The sequence below is a fragment of the Echiichthys vipera genome (genome assembly GCF_963691815.1).
Source record: "Echiichthys vipera genome assembly, chromosome: 15".
Classification (NCBI taxonomy): Eukaryota; Metazoa; Chordata; class Actinopteri; order Perciformes; family Trachinidae; genus Echiichthys; species Echiichthys vipera.
Genome location: NC_139840.1, coordinates 22,385,734 through 22,401,540, shown reverse-complemented (window position 1 = coordinate 22,401,540; position 15,807 = coordinate 22,385,734). Strand labels below are relative to the sequence as shown.

Below are 15,807 nucleotides of genomic sequence, written 5' to 3'. Positions count from 1 at the left end.
TCTCCACACAGTCCAGGAATCTATAAACAGGGTTTTAGAGGTCTTTCAGAAGTCCCCCTTTCCCCCTCTCAAAGCCCGGATTGGTCACAGCGCGGCTCATTTGCATGCCTCGACGTATAAACCCTCCTGCAGACACTGCAGCCCTCTTTGCTGAGAGAGCAGCACACCTCCAGTAGAGAGAGAACGAGAGAGAGAGAGAGCGGAGCGCATCCAGAGTGCGCATTGAAAGACATATGGAATATTTATTACTGGCTTTATAAAAAAGATTAAACAACCCCGGGAGAGAGGGGAAGGAGTTGCTTTTTTTTTTTTTACAGGTTTTGTTTGAACTTTAAATCGGAGTCGGTGCGGACAGTTTGCTGATTATTCTGGAGTGAAGGTGTCAAGATGGGAGAAACAGGGTGGAACGGGCTGTTGGTGCTAGTGTGCGTCTCTTTGGCAAACCTGGCTGCTGTCACACAAGGAAAGACGGTGAAATATCAGACATTTGAGGAAGACGCACCGGGGACAGTGATTGGAAACTTGGCCAAGGACATCTCCTCCTCTGCCTCTAACTCGGGGGGCTCCAGGACCAATTTCAGGATGATGAAACAGTTCAACTCCTCGTTCATCCGTCTGAGGGAGAGCGACGGGCAGCTGACTATCGGAGAGAGGATAGACAGGGAGCGGATCTGCAAACACACCCTGCACTGCCTCATCGCTTTCGACGTGGTCAGCTTCTCCAAAGAGCAGTTCAAACTCATCCACGTCGAGGTGGAGGTCAAGGACATCAACGACAACTCCCCCGAGTTCCCCCGGAAAGAGTCGAGCCTGGAGATCTCCGAGAACACAGCGGTGGGCACGCGGATCCCGCTGGACTTCGCCGTGGATGAGGATGTTGGAGTGAACTACATCCAAAGCTACCAGATCTCCGTCAACAGCCACTTTTCAATCGACGTGCTCAGCAGGGCCGACGGGGTTAAATATGCGGAGCTGGTGCTCATGAAGGAGCTGGACCGGGAGACGCAGGCTTCTTACGCGCTGGAGCTGGTCGCTATGGACGGTGGCAACCCGTCCCGCACCGGAACAACGCGCATCAACGTCAAGGTGAAAGACTATAACGACAACGCTCCGGTGTTCGACAGGAACAGCTTCTCCGTGGACCTGCCCGAGGACGCGCCGGTGGGCTTCCTGCTGCTGGACCTGAACGCAGAGGACCCAGACGAGGGGCTGAACGGTGAAGTGGTGTACGGGTTCGGTAACCAGGTGCCCACAGAGATACGGCAACTCTTCAGAGTGGACAGGAGGACCGGGCGGCTCACCTTGGAGAGCCCGATTGACTTTGAAAGTAAGAACACGTACGAGTTTGACGTCCAGGCCACCGACCTGGGTCCGAACCCGAGCCCGGCCATCTGTAAAATTGTAGTGCAGGTGCAGGACGTCAACGACAACGCACCGGAGATCTCCATCACCCCAATGACGTCTATAACGGCGGGGATAGCCTACATCACAGAGGCGGCGGCCAGAGAGAGTTTCGTGGCTCTGGTCAGCACCTCGGACAGAGACTCCGGCGCCAACGGGCAGGTGCACTGCACGCTCTACGGACACGACCACTTCAGGCTGCAGCAGGCGTACGAGGACAGCTTCATGATTGTGAGCACCAGCCCGTTAGACCGAGAGAAAATCCCCGAATATAACCTCACAGTGGTGGCAGAGGACCTGGGCTCCCCTCCCTTCAGGACCATCACTCAGTACACAATCAGGCTGACGGACGAGAACGACAACGCTCCGGTCTTCAGTAAACCGGTGTATGAGGTGGCCGTGGTGGAGAACAACGCACCTGGCGCATACGTCACCACTGTGGTGGCGCGAGACATGGACCTGGGGTCAAACGGGAAGGTCAGCTACAAACTGGCGGACACGTATTTCATGGGCTCCCCCATCTCCACCTTCGTGTCCCTGGACCCCGCCAGCGGGTCTCTTTACGCGCTCCGGAGCTTCAACTATGAGGTGATGAAGCAGCTGGAGCTCCGCATCACGGCCAGCGACGGCGGCTCCCCGCCCCTGACCGGCAGCGCCACTGTCTATGTGAGGATCGTGGACCAGAATGATAACGCGCCGGTCATCACTCAGCCGCCGCTTAATAACGGCTCCGCTGACGTCCTGCTGCCCCGGGACGCACCGACCGGCTACGTCATCACCCGGGTGGAGGCGCGGGATGCGGACGAGGGCGTGAACGCAGAGCTGTCCTACGGGCTGGCCACCGGAGAACCCTCCGTGTTCTCTGTCAACAAACTCACCGGGGAGATCTACCTCAACCAGGTGCTCAGCCACGACGTGGACGAAACTTTGAGCGTGACCGTGACGGTGAGTGACAACGGGAGGCCCGCGCTCACCTCCACCGCCACGCTCCACTTCCTCATCATCGCGGGCTCCCCGCCGAGTGACAGGACAGTGTACCAGCCAGGCAGCGGGGACGAGGTGCACGCGCAGTGGGACCTGTCCGTGGTGATTATCGTTGTCCTCGCGGGGAGCTGCACGCTCCTGCTGCTCGCCATCATCCTCATCGCCACCACCTGCAACCGGCGCAAGCGGGACAAGAGCGGAGAAGACAGCGACTCGTACGGGGAGAAGGGCACGCTGGAGCGGGGCAGGAACCATGTGGCGGACAACCCGCTTCTGCCTCTGCACGCGGCCGGGGGAGGAGCCAGCTTTGACGGACAGTCGTACAGCAGCCAGCCAGGTGGGTTCACCTCGGCCCACCCCGGGGGCAGCGACATGTGCTCGGCCTCAGAGGACGGCAGCGAGGTGCCCTGTGTGTATGACTCAGACAGCAACAGCAAGCCTCGAGGGACTAAACATGAGGTGAGATTGTGCTCGAGAGTGGTGGGGTGTGGGAGGGGAGAGGGTGTCACAACAATGAGTAATCTGCAATGTGTTCATCCAGCAGACACTAACCTCTGTTTCTCTTCTCTCCTCCTGCAGGGCTACTCCACTCTGCCCGGCTATGGGAACGCCAAAGAGGCTGTGAGGCCCATCACCATCTGGAAGGGGAACTCTTACACCACCATCTCAGCCAGGGACCCGGCCTTCAGTGGCAAAGACAGTGGCAAGGGGGACAGTGACTTCAATGACAGTGACAGTGATGTCAGTGGGGACACTGGCCTGAAGAAAGATGGAGCAGTGGTTCCTCCCATGGGTGGCCAAAATGGTAAGAGCAAGAACAAATATGCAGAGTTATGTCACTTAAGTGTCATGTTTTGGTTCTAAATCGAACTTTCAAACGCTTTCTTCCAGCTCTGTGGGCGTGCACCAGTGAGTGTAAGGTCCTGGGTCACTCTGATCGCTGCTGGAGCCCCTCAGCAGTAAGAGCCAACGCCGCGCCCTCTCCAGCCCCCACCCTCTCCTCCTTCAGCAGCCTCTCCAAGACGGCCTCCCTGCCCCGGGACCCCAACCGCCGGGACAACTACTACCAGGCCCACCTCCCCAAAACAGTGGGTCTGCAGAGCGTGTACGAAAAGGTGCTGCACAGAGAGTACGACTACGTTTTGGTCACCCCACCCAGGCCTGTGAGGGTGCAGGAGATCAGTGATATAAGCATCCCTGTTTACACCCCCACCCCTACACACTGTCCCGACAACAACAATGTCTAAAACAGACATTACACACACACGTGCGCACACACATACACACACACACACACCGAAGCTCACTCTTAAAGAAATGTATAGTGTATTCAAAGTTTTAATTTATGAGTCATTGACAATGAGAATAATGTAACTTTCTTTGTTGCTGTGGAGAGTCTGCATATATAAGTTTATATAATCTAATATTTGTGTGTTTTTTTGTTGTTTTATTGTAAAAAGCCACATTTGATGGCCAATCAATCACTTTGAGACATTTTTGTTGGACATGACGTGTACCATATGCAAGCTTTGTACATACAGAGAGATTTTATTTTTTATAAAAGTAAAAATTAAGCAAAGACGTGTACATATGAATTGTAATTATGGATCTTTAAGCACGCTGACTATTTAAAATGGCCCCAAAAACTGTGCAGGTTTGAGGGCCGGGTGACCCACAATGTATCAAGTTGATAACGATGTATGGAATTATTTGAATGCAATAATAAGTAATTGTACAGATTTCCTTTTTTTATCATCACACTATTCTGAGAGAAAATAAAACTTTGAAATACTGTTCTGAACACGGGAGTCATGTGCGTTTTTAAACCATTCTGATCCAGGTGAGGCAAGCAGGGTGTGTGTGTGTGTGTGAAAGCCCTGCAGGAGCCTCACTCAGGTCAGTCACAGTAAAAGCCAACAGGCGTCGCTGTTAATGCAGCAGTGAGCCTCTGTCCTTGCAGCCCACCGAAGGTCAGTTTTTTTTCTTTTGAGGATACGATTTTGCTGGAGAGATGCCAGAGCAGACGACAAGGTTTTCTAGCAAACCACTCTCACACCTCATGCATATAAAGAGCGAACACCTTCACAGTTATTCTGTCTCATTTTCATGGACGCAATAACTGCATTTTATTGCCTAAGACCTGCATGTTAATACAATAATTAAAGCAGGTTTCCATTACATAAATCACTACCACTTGAAATGTGCGCATACATAATGAGATTGACTGCGTAAAAGTGCATTTACTGTACTTTTCTCCAAAGCTTAAATGTATAAAAACACGTCTAACAATCTAAGTTTGATTGGCTTCAAAAACACATGATTGTTCTTTTGTCAGAGAACAAGAAGTCCTTGAGAGAAAATCCTCCTGCTCTCCTGTCAGGAGGGTTTTTGTCTATGTGCCAAACGCGCACGTTGCGCCCTTTACGTAACACCCCCCCCAACAATCATTCATGGGTTCAGGGCATTTTTCATAACAGCAGAAGGGATCTGGACTCCTCGGATAAAGGAGATATAGAGAAATAAGACCGAAGTATGACCAACAAGACGTCCCTTTTGCACACTGTCATGTAAATACACCGTCTCCGAGCTGGAGAACACGTGCGACATTCCGCCAGAGTCACCTTTGACCTGCAGCAGTCTGTGGAGGCATTGAGAGAGAGAGAGGAGGGTGTGTGTGTGTGTGTGTGTGTGTGTGTCTAAGGTGATTTGAGGAGACAACCTCTCCCTTCCTTCATCATCTTCTTAATTGCTGAACCGATCTTAGTCTACCCACCGATGTTGCTCATGATGAGATGAAACTCGGGTTTTGAGAATCAAACTCATGTAAGTTACTTCAAAGAAAAAACATGATGAATGATTTAGAGGCATAACTCTTGGCTCAAATGAGTAGCTGCTCATAATGTGCTAATCACCACCTGGAAGTTGTGTTACCTTTAAAAAAAAGACATGGAAGTCACAAGAACTTGGAAAGGTCTTGCGCAGTTTGAACGAACACGAGCTGCCTGTGTGAATGCGCATTTGTGTGCCCATCCTCCGCCAGAGAGAGAGAGAGAGAGGGGGAGAGAGGGAGAGAGAGAGAGAGAGAGAGAGAGAGGAAGAGAGAGAGGGAGGGAGAGAGAGGGAGAGAGAGAGAGAGAGAGAGAGAGAGAGGGAGAGAGAGAGAGAGATAGAGAGAGAAGGTAGTGGACTGGGGTTCCCTCAGGTGTTTGGCTCCAGTCATGGCCGGGAACTCAGAGAAAGTACCGATCGCCTCGGCGGGACCAGAGGACCTGCAGCACTTCATGCCCCCGGTGAGTTTTCAAACCTGCCGGTGCAGCTCAGTGTGGAGGTCAGCTGGACGGATGACCAACCAATACTTGCAGGAATTTCAATTTCATTACCCAGATGGGTAACTGGGTTGTCAGAAGCTGCTTGTTTTACGCATGCTCTTGGTTTCATGTTGCGTTTCTGAAAGATTCTGAAAGTTGTCATTTTTTCTTGCGTTGTTTGTTTTACGGTAGGCCTACTCCGCCGTGGCCGTGAAGCCAGCCGCCACCGGCCGCCTCCTGAAGGCCGGGATCGCGGTGCTCATCGCCGGGGCCCTCCTGCTGCTGCTGGGGGCAGTCGGAGCTTTCTACTTCTGGAACAACAATGAAAAACATGTAAGAGTAATATTTAATGGTTGCTCTTACTTACACCGCAAAACAAGTTTTAATGAAGGACAGGGGGGTTACCATTTGGTAGGCTACAGCTGGGGAGGGTGTTATAGTTTATTCTCATTATGTATTTGTTCCAGCTTTCCTTTACAATATTGTTTATAGCCACAGTTAGATTTTGGTTCATAAAGGTGCATTTGCAGAGGACAACACTGCCCTACAATGCCAAAGTGCTAAAGTACGAAATCACTAATATGATTTCTGCACAATTTTTGGCCTGAAAATATGGAGGTTAGGATTGATATGGATAATAATTATTAAATGGCAAACTAGTAAACCCTAATCCATCATCAGCGGGCCAAATATGAATTTGTTGGGACAATAAACCAACTTTAAAGACATTTGTAGAGCAGAACAGTTCTGTCTGAGTCAGGTTTTTTTGATAAATATAGTAGTGACATCGATTATTATTAAGATATTACAAATAAGATAATGAAAGCAACTATTAGGGTTGAGTCATCGCTCACCACCACACTAATCTTCATACAGTCCCTCAGGAATTCAAACAAAAGTCAAAAGCAGCCTTTCTTTGTTTCTAAAAGGACCGGCACTACCATTTAAGAAAATCCCAGTCCTACCTGTAAAAAACAACGTCACTTGATTGAAGAAATTCTTGAAACAGACCGTCCTGAAAGGGAGACTATAGTGAACGTTTTCAGGGGAACATTTATATTTTATTTGAATAAAAAGGAGTTTTCCAAGATTTTTTCTTTTCTTTTAGCAGAGTAAGCAAACACTAAAATGTAAATGAAACACTCCAGTTGCATGGTGCAGTCTGCTTAGTGAATGGAGGCGTTGTGTGTGTGCGGTGTGTGTTGGAGGATCCTGACAGGGTGGAGGGGGCCGGGGGGTGGTGGTGGTGGTGGTGGAGGGGGGCTCTTTGGTCCGGCTGATGGTCCAGGGGCAAGAGGTGAAAGAGACGAGAGGGGAAAATGTAGCTTTGAGAGTGTTTTTCTTCCAATATGAAGTTAGAAAAATGCTATTAAGACATGATGAGGCAGCTCTGCAGAAGGGTCATCATCACCCAGCGCTGTACAGATTATATTCTTCTGACCGAGTTTTGAATGAATGTGTGGGTCTGAAAGAGGAATCCAGAAAAGAGAGGCTGTTATGTGCGAGGAAAAGTCTTTTAGGGTGAGATTGGAGAAAGGAGGTTGAGGAGGAGTGTTGAAAGAGAGGGCTGGGGGTGGGGTGACTCAGGACTCTCATACCTTACATGCCAGTCTGAAACCTTGTGTGTGTGTGTGTGTGTGTGTGTGTCTGCAGGTCTACAATGTCCACTACAGCATGAGCATTAATGGCAAAGTGGAGGAGGGTGCAATGGAGATCGACACGGCAAATAACATGGAGAGATTCAGCACCGGCAGCGGGGCGGACGAGGCTGTGGAGGTCCATGACTTTGAGATTGTGAGTTGGATGTAAAATAATCAAAAATATCGAGTGAAAGCAGAAAAAGCAGACTCACTGACACACCGATCAACGCTAACCGAGCAAGTTGATCAGATATGTTGAAGTTTTGATTACCCTTGTGAAGAGATTGGCTCATTACAACACGCGTTCTCTCCCTTTGGGCCAATCAGTGTCAAGATGCATCGTCCCTCCAATTTTCATTAAATACGGACTGGTGGTTTTTGACCTTTAATTAAAGCCCCCCAATCCGGCCACTCAGACTAGTGAAGCGGCAGATTTGGCCTTTTAACGATTACAACTTTGACCTTTAAGCATAGTGTCGCTGTGAGTGCAATTTTTTAAAATCTAGAACATCAAAATCAGCTGTGATGTTATATTTTATGTCTTTATAGTATTAGACACCTGCAGAGAGCTCATGATGACCATTACACTGATTGATATACATCCTTATCGAAATTTGAAGATACCTGTACCGGGATACGAAAGGGGTGAAGATACAATACGATAAAATATGATAAGATAAGAAACGATACCATACGATAAGGTAAGACACGATACGATACAATATGATACAATATGATACGATAAGATATGATAGGAGAAGATACAATACGATAAAATAGGATAAGATCAGAAACGATACCATACGATAAGATAAGACACGATACTATACAATACGATAAGATACATTACAATACGATACGATAAGATACAATACGATACGATAAGATATGACAAGATACGATATGATACAATACAATACAATACGATACGATACGGTACGATACGATACGATACGTTACGATAAGATAAAATAAGATACGATACGTTACGTTACGTTACGATAAGATAAGATAAGATAAGATACAATACGTTACGATAAGATACAATAAGATACGATAAGGTACGATAAGATACAGTACGATAAGGTACGATAAGACACGATATGATACAATACAATAAGACATGATACGATAAGATACAATACGTTACGATACGATACGATAAGATACAATACGATACGATAAGATATGATAAGATACGATGCGATATGATAAGATACAATACGATATAAGATATGATACGATACGATGAGATACAATACGTTATGATAAGATACAATACGATACAATACGATGCGATATGATAAGATAAGATGCGATATGATAAGATAAATACAATACAATATGATACGATAAGATACAATACGATATAAGATACAATATGATACAATACGATACGATCCGATAAGATACAATACGATAAAATATGATACACTTAAATACGATAAGATACGATACGATGAGGTTCAATACGTTATGATAAGATACGATAAGACACAATACGATGAGATAAGATATGATAAGATACGATGTGATATGATAAGATACAATACGATACAATATGATACAATACGATACAATACGATAAGATCTGATAAGATACAATACGATATAAGATACGATAAGATCTGACAAGATACAATACGATATAAGATACAATATGATACAATATGATACACTAAAATACGATAAGATGAGATTCACTATGACACGCTAAGATACAAAAAGATACGATAAGATACAATAAGATACAATAAGATATGACCTGATACAATTTGATACGATAAGATACAAGCTAAACTCTAAGTGGGACAACTTTGCGCGGTTCCGTGCTGTTCATTTGTTCATGTACTTCAGTGACACAGGGGAAATTAGTTGCCATCTTGCTTGTTAACAAAATGAACTTCCATGAACTGGAAACACACTGTGAAATGTTTCTAAGATGAAAACCCAAACAACACCTAAAAACAAATTCACGGCTACTTTAATGTAGACATGGCCATTGATATGGATTGAGAGGTCGCTGTGGTAACAACTAGTCAATCACAAAATAGCCTCCCCTTCTTTATGATCTATTTGACTCTAAATAGGGCAATAATTTAGTCAATAAACATCATGCTGTTTTGAAGAAGACTTGAAACTAGCGACTGAGGCCATAAAATGTTTAGTGAGGTAATAAATAAAGTGAGAAGTAGGCTCATTTTCTCATTGACTTCTATACAAACTGACTTCTTTTTGCAACAAGCGGAGTCGCCCCATGCTGGTCATTAGAAACAATGCACGCTTAAGGCACTTCTGCATTGGCTTCACTTCTCAGACCCTGAAGCTACGTCTAAGCTTTATTATAATCTACGTGGATGACACATTAACTGGAGAAGCAATGAGTTTTTACATACCAGGTTTCTCTTGTCCCCTTCCCTTCCTGACTCCTCCAGGGGATCACAGGGATCCGGTTTTCAGGAGGGGAGAAGTGCTACATCAAGACCCAAGTGAAGGCTCGTCTGCCTGATGTGGACGCTCTCGACAAGGACTCGCTGACATTCGACCTGGTGGGTTGGTCCGGTCTGTCTTGTATCAATGCTGTAATGTTCTTTCAGTGGTGTATTTTCAGCCCATTTTGGTACTTTGGTACTAAGTTCCTATTATGCATTTCCAAACCAAGGCCTGACTACCCGAAACATTTTTAATCTAATCCAGTTAAACATCTCAACATCAAGTAGATGGATTGGCACAAAATATGGTAAACACAGCGGGTGATTTGTTGTGGAAGAAAAAGTCAGAATTACCAAATCTGTCAGCTATTTCAGCACCACAGGTTCACCCGTTCAGATAAAGGATCAATGAGTCAGGCAGACTTAACCACGCCTCTGCCCCTGCACTCTCTCTGCTACTAGAGGACGGAAAGGGGGGACGGCAGGTCAACAAGGAGGACTGGCATCCCGCTTCAGATTGCCTACAGGCTGTAAGCATTTAGCTCTACAGATATTTAGCTTTTTGATGAATTAGGAATGGATTGGACAGTTTGTAGGGATGGGAATTGAAAGGATTTTATTGATACCAATGCTGTTATCACAGGTTTACAGCAACAACAACTGTTTTATCGTCTCTTGGTCTGAATACAGTGAACTGTTTCTTCCTCTCCGCCATGACTGCTTGTTGCTATAAGTTTCCAGCGGCGTGGACACGGGTTTGACGTCACTGTTTCGTAATGTGCAGCTGTCAGGAAAACATGCCAGCATTGGTAAAAGGTATCGCTAAGCTCAGAGGCATACGATACCGACTCCAGTTTGTTACTGGATCTCAACTGGAACCGGTTCTCGATTCCCATTCCTAACGGTTTGACCACTTAGCTTCTCAGAAAGCGCTGCAGCGGATCTGCACCTAAATCCATGTATTAAAAAAGTTATAGCTGCAGATGCGACCACTGTTTATTAACAACTTCTTTACCATCAAATCTGAAGATACAAATGTGAGCAGGTCATTAATAAAATGTTCTGAAAAGAGCTGAAAAAACAATACAAGTCATCAGGGTTTGTACAGGTGCTTGAAATTGTATCTGCATTTCTTTTGTAACAAATGGCTTTAGAATTGAAGTTTAATTAAATTTCGTATCCATCTGTTATTGCAAAACACAAGTTTACCTGTTTATAGCATAATTCATATTTTTAACTTGATAAAAAAAGTGAAGTAATGTATTTTTTATTTTTTATTTTGTATGTATTTGTAGAAATACATACAAAATACATACAATACAATACATAAAAAAGTCATTAACCACAGCTGTAAGGTGCTGGAAAACCTTGAAAATGCACCATGAAAGTGCTTGAAAGTGCTTGAATTTGACCTTGGAAAAGGTGTAGGAACTCTAAATCATGCCAGAGGACGATATTTCAAACCTGGCAACCCAAACACTGCTCTTAAAAATGGCTTATTACTGAAAAATCTAGATTGAATAAATCTTTTATAAGCCCATTTATGAAACCAGTGGTTACATGTTATAAACCCTTTACCCTACACGTCCCCACTTCTGATATAAAGCTGAGGTATTAACATGAATCACCCGAGCCGATGATCTACCGGGAACACATGGGTGATTTTTATGTGGGCTCCCATCACATAACAGCTGGGTGGACTCAAAAAAGCACCACAGAGGACTACGCTGAATACACCATATGTGTGTGTGGATCGTTGTCACAACGCACAGACACCACCGCCTGTGATTGTTCAATTGAGGCCGTCTGATAATTAAAATCATTTAGCTCTCACATCCACATAAATCCACATCACCAGAATTGCGCTCATGAACGCGCATAAACACACACACACGCAAACACACAATTAATTATCACGCAGGGCTGCTCTTATTGCCTCTCTGTGCCTCATAACAGATCATTTATTTCACGTTCGTGCTTTTGTGTGTGTTTGTGTTATTGCCTCTCTTTGCCTCATAAATGATCGTTTGGCTCACATTTGTGCGTGTGTGTGTGTGAGAGTGAGCGTGTGTGTGTGTGTGTGTGGAGAGGGAGATGTTGTTGTAATGGTTGCTGCAGGCTGGTCATTTGCTATAATTTAGAGTGATGGCAAATATGGGTTAGATAAGCACGCCCGCACACACACACACATATGCATCCGGAGAGAGTGGGTCAGATAAACTCTTATCAGTGGAGAAGGACCCCCGCTTTTATTTGTCCCTCCAGCAAATCATTTGAGCTTGGGGAAGAAAAAAAAGAAAAAGAAGCAGCCTTTCTGAACGGTTGGAGGATATCGTTCCCTAAACAGGGCTGTGGCTAGTGCGGTGCAGCCCTCAGGAACAAAACGCCTCTGGGCAAAAAAAAAATCATCCCCACAGAATTCCCCTTTTACCTGCAGGCAGTGGAAACAGAGTGTATATGTTTACACAGTCTCTCCTCTGGAAACCTCATTAGTTTATCTGCAGAAACCTGCAAATTTAGGCCATCCAATCTCTCCCTCCCTCCAGATCCTGATGAGTCCTGACGTTGTGTATACAGCTAAATGTTAGTGCAAAGGGACTCTGTATACTGAAGCCTCAAGGGCTTCCTTTTTTACTGCTAGATTTTATGTTGTTATAAAGAGCATTAACAGCACGGCATTAATGCAGATTAGACTCGGACAGGATGCAAAGACTGTGGGCTATTTAAAGGGGCAGGCTAGTAACAAGTGGGACTTTACGGCTTCAGCAGAAAGGGGCGTCTTCAGATGCTTTGTTGTGATGTCTGTTTCCATTTGTGTGTCTGCTTATTTTCTCCTCACCTTCTTGGCCCCTAAAGGAGGACGAAGTGATGCCGGCCAAATTTGAGGAAGATCTGATCTGGGTGGCGGCCGACACTCCCCTCTCAGACCCTGCCTTCCTCAGCAACAAGATAAAGGACTTGTGCGGAGAGCTGCCAATCTTCTGGCTCCGTCCCACCTACTCAACCAGTAAGCAATCGGACAGCTTGTGGTCAAGATATTAAATAAATAATCCCAAGCCAAAAGTAAAACAAGGCTTTTTCAAGGCTGTGTAAGTTTTGACACAAAGCAAGGAGGATACGGGTCAAACGGTCTCCAGAATTTCCATTTAACATTGCAGAAGCAACGGAAAGAAAAACAAGCTTAAAAGAAAAGCAGAAGTCCTTTTGAAGTTTCAGAGTACAATTTTTAGCGTGCTGCGGAGGGGTCAAAAGTTCTCAAAACACAATTTTATTCTCCTTCATCTGAGGACTTCAAAATGCTGCCAGAGAAACCACTGTGCAATCAGGAGCCGTGCCACATTAGTGCCACTCCGCTCCAAAATTTCTCTGCTGTCAGATATTGAGACTGTGATGTGTGTGCAGGCGGACAGAGGAAGAGGAGGGCTGCCCCCCGCCAGCGCCGCCAGGCAGCCGTGGCCGGGGAGGAGGAAGAGGACGTGGAGGCAGAGTTCAACCCAGAGAACCCCTATCAGGTGAGTCACGCAGACAAACTCACACTCTTCTTCTCCGCTCGTGTTTACGTCCAGCTGCAGCGTCTGCGACTGTCCGTTCAGATCTGAGGGCTACCTGAGAAGGCTTTTCGCCGAGGAGTTTCTCACAGCTGTGCGAGCAGCAGCAGATGCCGGGGTCACGGCGGAGGGGCTCGGATTGTCACTGCAAATCTGAGTGTATGCGTGGGTGTGTTTTCTGTGCATGGGCTTTCTGTGAGGCTGTCCAAAGCTTTCCTTTCAGCATTGAGGCTGTATGAATAATTCCACAACATCCCCCCCCTCCTCTGCTGTGGCCCCGTTGCCCTGCTGAGCACACACAGACTCCCATACATACACACCCCTTGCCCTCCATCCTAACCCCTTATATTGGGCCCCATTTTTCCTAATTCCTCTCCCTTCCCTCTCCAAGCATCACCCTGCTACACACTCCTGACAACCACAGAGGGGGGTGCGCAGCAAGCGCTACGTCGGAAAAGAAAATATTTGACAACAAAAACCAACATCTGACAACATCCCCTCCTCCCCACCCCCGCCTGTCGGAAATCCAGTTTTAATTGGTTTGAAACGAGTCTCCTCCGTCGCTAAAGACGTACAGCGTCGCGGCACAAACGCTGCGTACCCTCTGACTGCTGTCCTCTCTTGTCTGCTCTCTCAGAGAGGTCTCGAAGGCGAGCAGGAAACCATGAACAACTACGCCGAGCTGGACCACCAGGGCGTGTGCTGCAGCGAGTGCCGTCGCAGCTACACCCACTGCCAGAGGATCTGCGAGCCGCTCGGAGGGTACCACCCGTGGCCGTACCACTACCAGGGCTGCAGGGTGGCATGCAGAGTCATCATGCCCTGCAACTGGTGGGTGGCACGCATTCTGGGTCTGGTGTAAACACCTGCATCCTCCTGGGGGGATGAAACTAGGGAGGGATGAGATTCTAAGGGAGGGGAGATGAAGGGAAAAGTTTAGGAAAGGAAGACGGTAGCTCCTCATTGTATCTATTACGTGTCAGTCTGAGCGGGAGAACTTCAGTAACTGTGCCCCCACATTAGAAATGGATGGTACAGAATCTAGGACACACATGTTCTCACATGTAAAGGTACGCCGTGGCTGCACACTGCACAACTTGTCTTATTAAACAAACATATGGACTAGGATCCTTCCGAGTTACAGCACAACACGCTGTCAAGAGAACAGAGGTTATATGATGCCCTGATTTCAAATATGTATAACTCCACCCATTTATCTAGAGGAATAGCAGGTGTGCTTGTATTTATAGAAGTGGTAATCGTTCCTTTTCTTTCCTTCTTGGATGTAAATAAATGTATAGGCCGCAAAGTATTTCAATAGCAGTCATCTGGCTTAAATAGTTTCACTTGTCATCCCCTAGTGGAATATTTTTGACTCTTTTTCCTATTTTATCTTCATGAGTAGCTCTCATTAAAACAATGTACTGTACGCGCCCTCACAAACTTTCATCTAAATGTGCTTTCATCTGCATTGAAGAAATATCAAAGTGCAATATCACCGAATAAACTTTTTTAAGTAAACTTTAAAGTGTCACCCCTCTTTTTTTCTTCTTCTTCCTACTGACCTGATGACTTTCTCTTATTTGTAAATAACATATTGTGTATAATTGTATTATTGGGTTTATTTGGGAGCAGCCCCTCTCTCTTTTCTCTCTCGCACACTCACAGACACTTCAGTTTGGAGATGTCACATCTCGTAGCTGCTCCAAAGGGACGAGCAGAATGAAGTTTCCAGAGTGCTTTAATGTGAGAGTTGCAGCTCTAGAACTCTTTAATGAGACTAAAGACTCTGTAGCCGTCACGCTCCCAGATCTTACCCACGATGCAAAGCGCTTAGCTCCTTTTGATGTCACAGAGCTGCCTCGGGCGGGGGTAGGGGGTAAGGATGGGGGCGGTGTGTTTTTGTGTGTGTGTTTGTATGTGTGTGTGTGTGTGTGTGTGTGTGATGAAGCTCAGAGTTCCATCCAGAGCCACAAACGGGCGTTTGATCGTCACGAGAGATGAAACGATGTGTGATGAATTTAACACTTAACTCAGTGTGAGAGGCTTGATGATGCGGTTAGGAGGCTGATCCATATTAATGCTCTCTCGCCGCGGCGGGACGCCCCCACATTGTTCCAGCTGCTGCATATACGTGGACGGAGAAAGGGGAAGGTGCCTCCTCTCCCACAGCTCCGACTGTAAATCACCACTCCACCTCAGGGTTGCATCCTCGCCTGCTGGCCAAACAACCCGGGGCCCTCCGTCTTGATACCAATCGAACCACGATGCTTAAACCACATCCTCGAGCCTTCAGCCATATCTGAACTGCCTGCACTCATATCAGTAATGCCACATTTCATTCCTCCCAGCACATAATCACAAAGCATGACTCTGTCATAATATATTGCAGTTTCTACATCTGGTGTATCCTTTCCTAGACTTTCAAACCCGTCCAAAAGCAGTTCCTGGAGACATCAGACCATAAAACACGAGACAAAGTTTGTGAGCCAAA

The 15,807-nt window shown here is 46.4% G+C and overlaps 2 protein-coding genes across 2 annotated transcripts; both read left to right on the top strand.

The window, feature by feature from the left end:
• Positions 1–387: 387 nt before the first annotated feature.
• Positions 388–3,632, top strand: LOC310957460 (protocadherin-8-like; the record flags this gene model as incomplete). Its single annotated transcript, XM_083928033.1, has 3 exons — positions 388–2,844; positions 2,965–3,190; positions 3,277–3,632. The coding sequence occupies 3 exons, from the start codon at positions 388–390 to the stop codon at positions 3,630–3,632; spliced, it is 3,039 nt and encodes a 1,012-aa protein (XP_083784159.1).
• Positions 3,633–5,536: 1,904 nt separating this feature from the next.
• Positions 5,537–14,798, top strand: LOC310958020 (leukocyte cell-derived chemotaxin 1-like). The gene is made up of 7 exons (XM_083928807.1): positions 5,537–5,675; positions 5,886–6,026; positions 7,347–7,487; positions 9,769–9,882; positions 12,622–12,772; positions 13,168–13,277; positions 13,951–14,798. The coding sequence occupies exons 1-7, from the start codon at positions 5,604–5,606 to the stop codon at positions 14,173–14,175; spliced, it is 954 nt and encodes a 317-aa protein (XP_083784933.1). The 5' UTR covers positions 5,537–5,603; the 3' UTR covers positions 14,176–14,798.
• Positions 14,799–15,807: the final 1,009 nt, after the last annotated feature.

Bases quoted from the DNA above. Each gene is read 5' to 3' on its own strand.
- LOC310958020 (XM_083928807.1), top strand. From the start codon at position 5,604: ATGGCCGGGAACTCAGAGAAAGTACCGATCGCCTCGGCGGGACCAGAG. The intron at 7,488-9,768 runs GTGAGTTGGATG...TGACTCCTCCAG, and splicing joins AGGTCCATGACTTTGAGATT to GGGATCACAGGGATCCGGTT. The intron at 9,883-12,621 runs GTGGGTTGGTCC...TGGCCCCTAAAG, and splicing joins ACTCGCTGACATTCGACCTG to GAGGACGAAGTGATGCCGGC.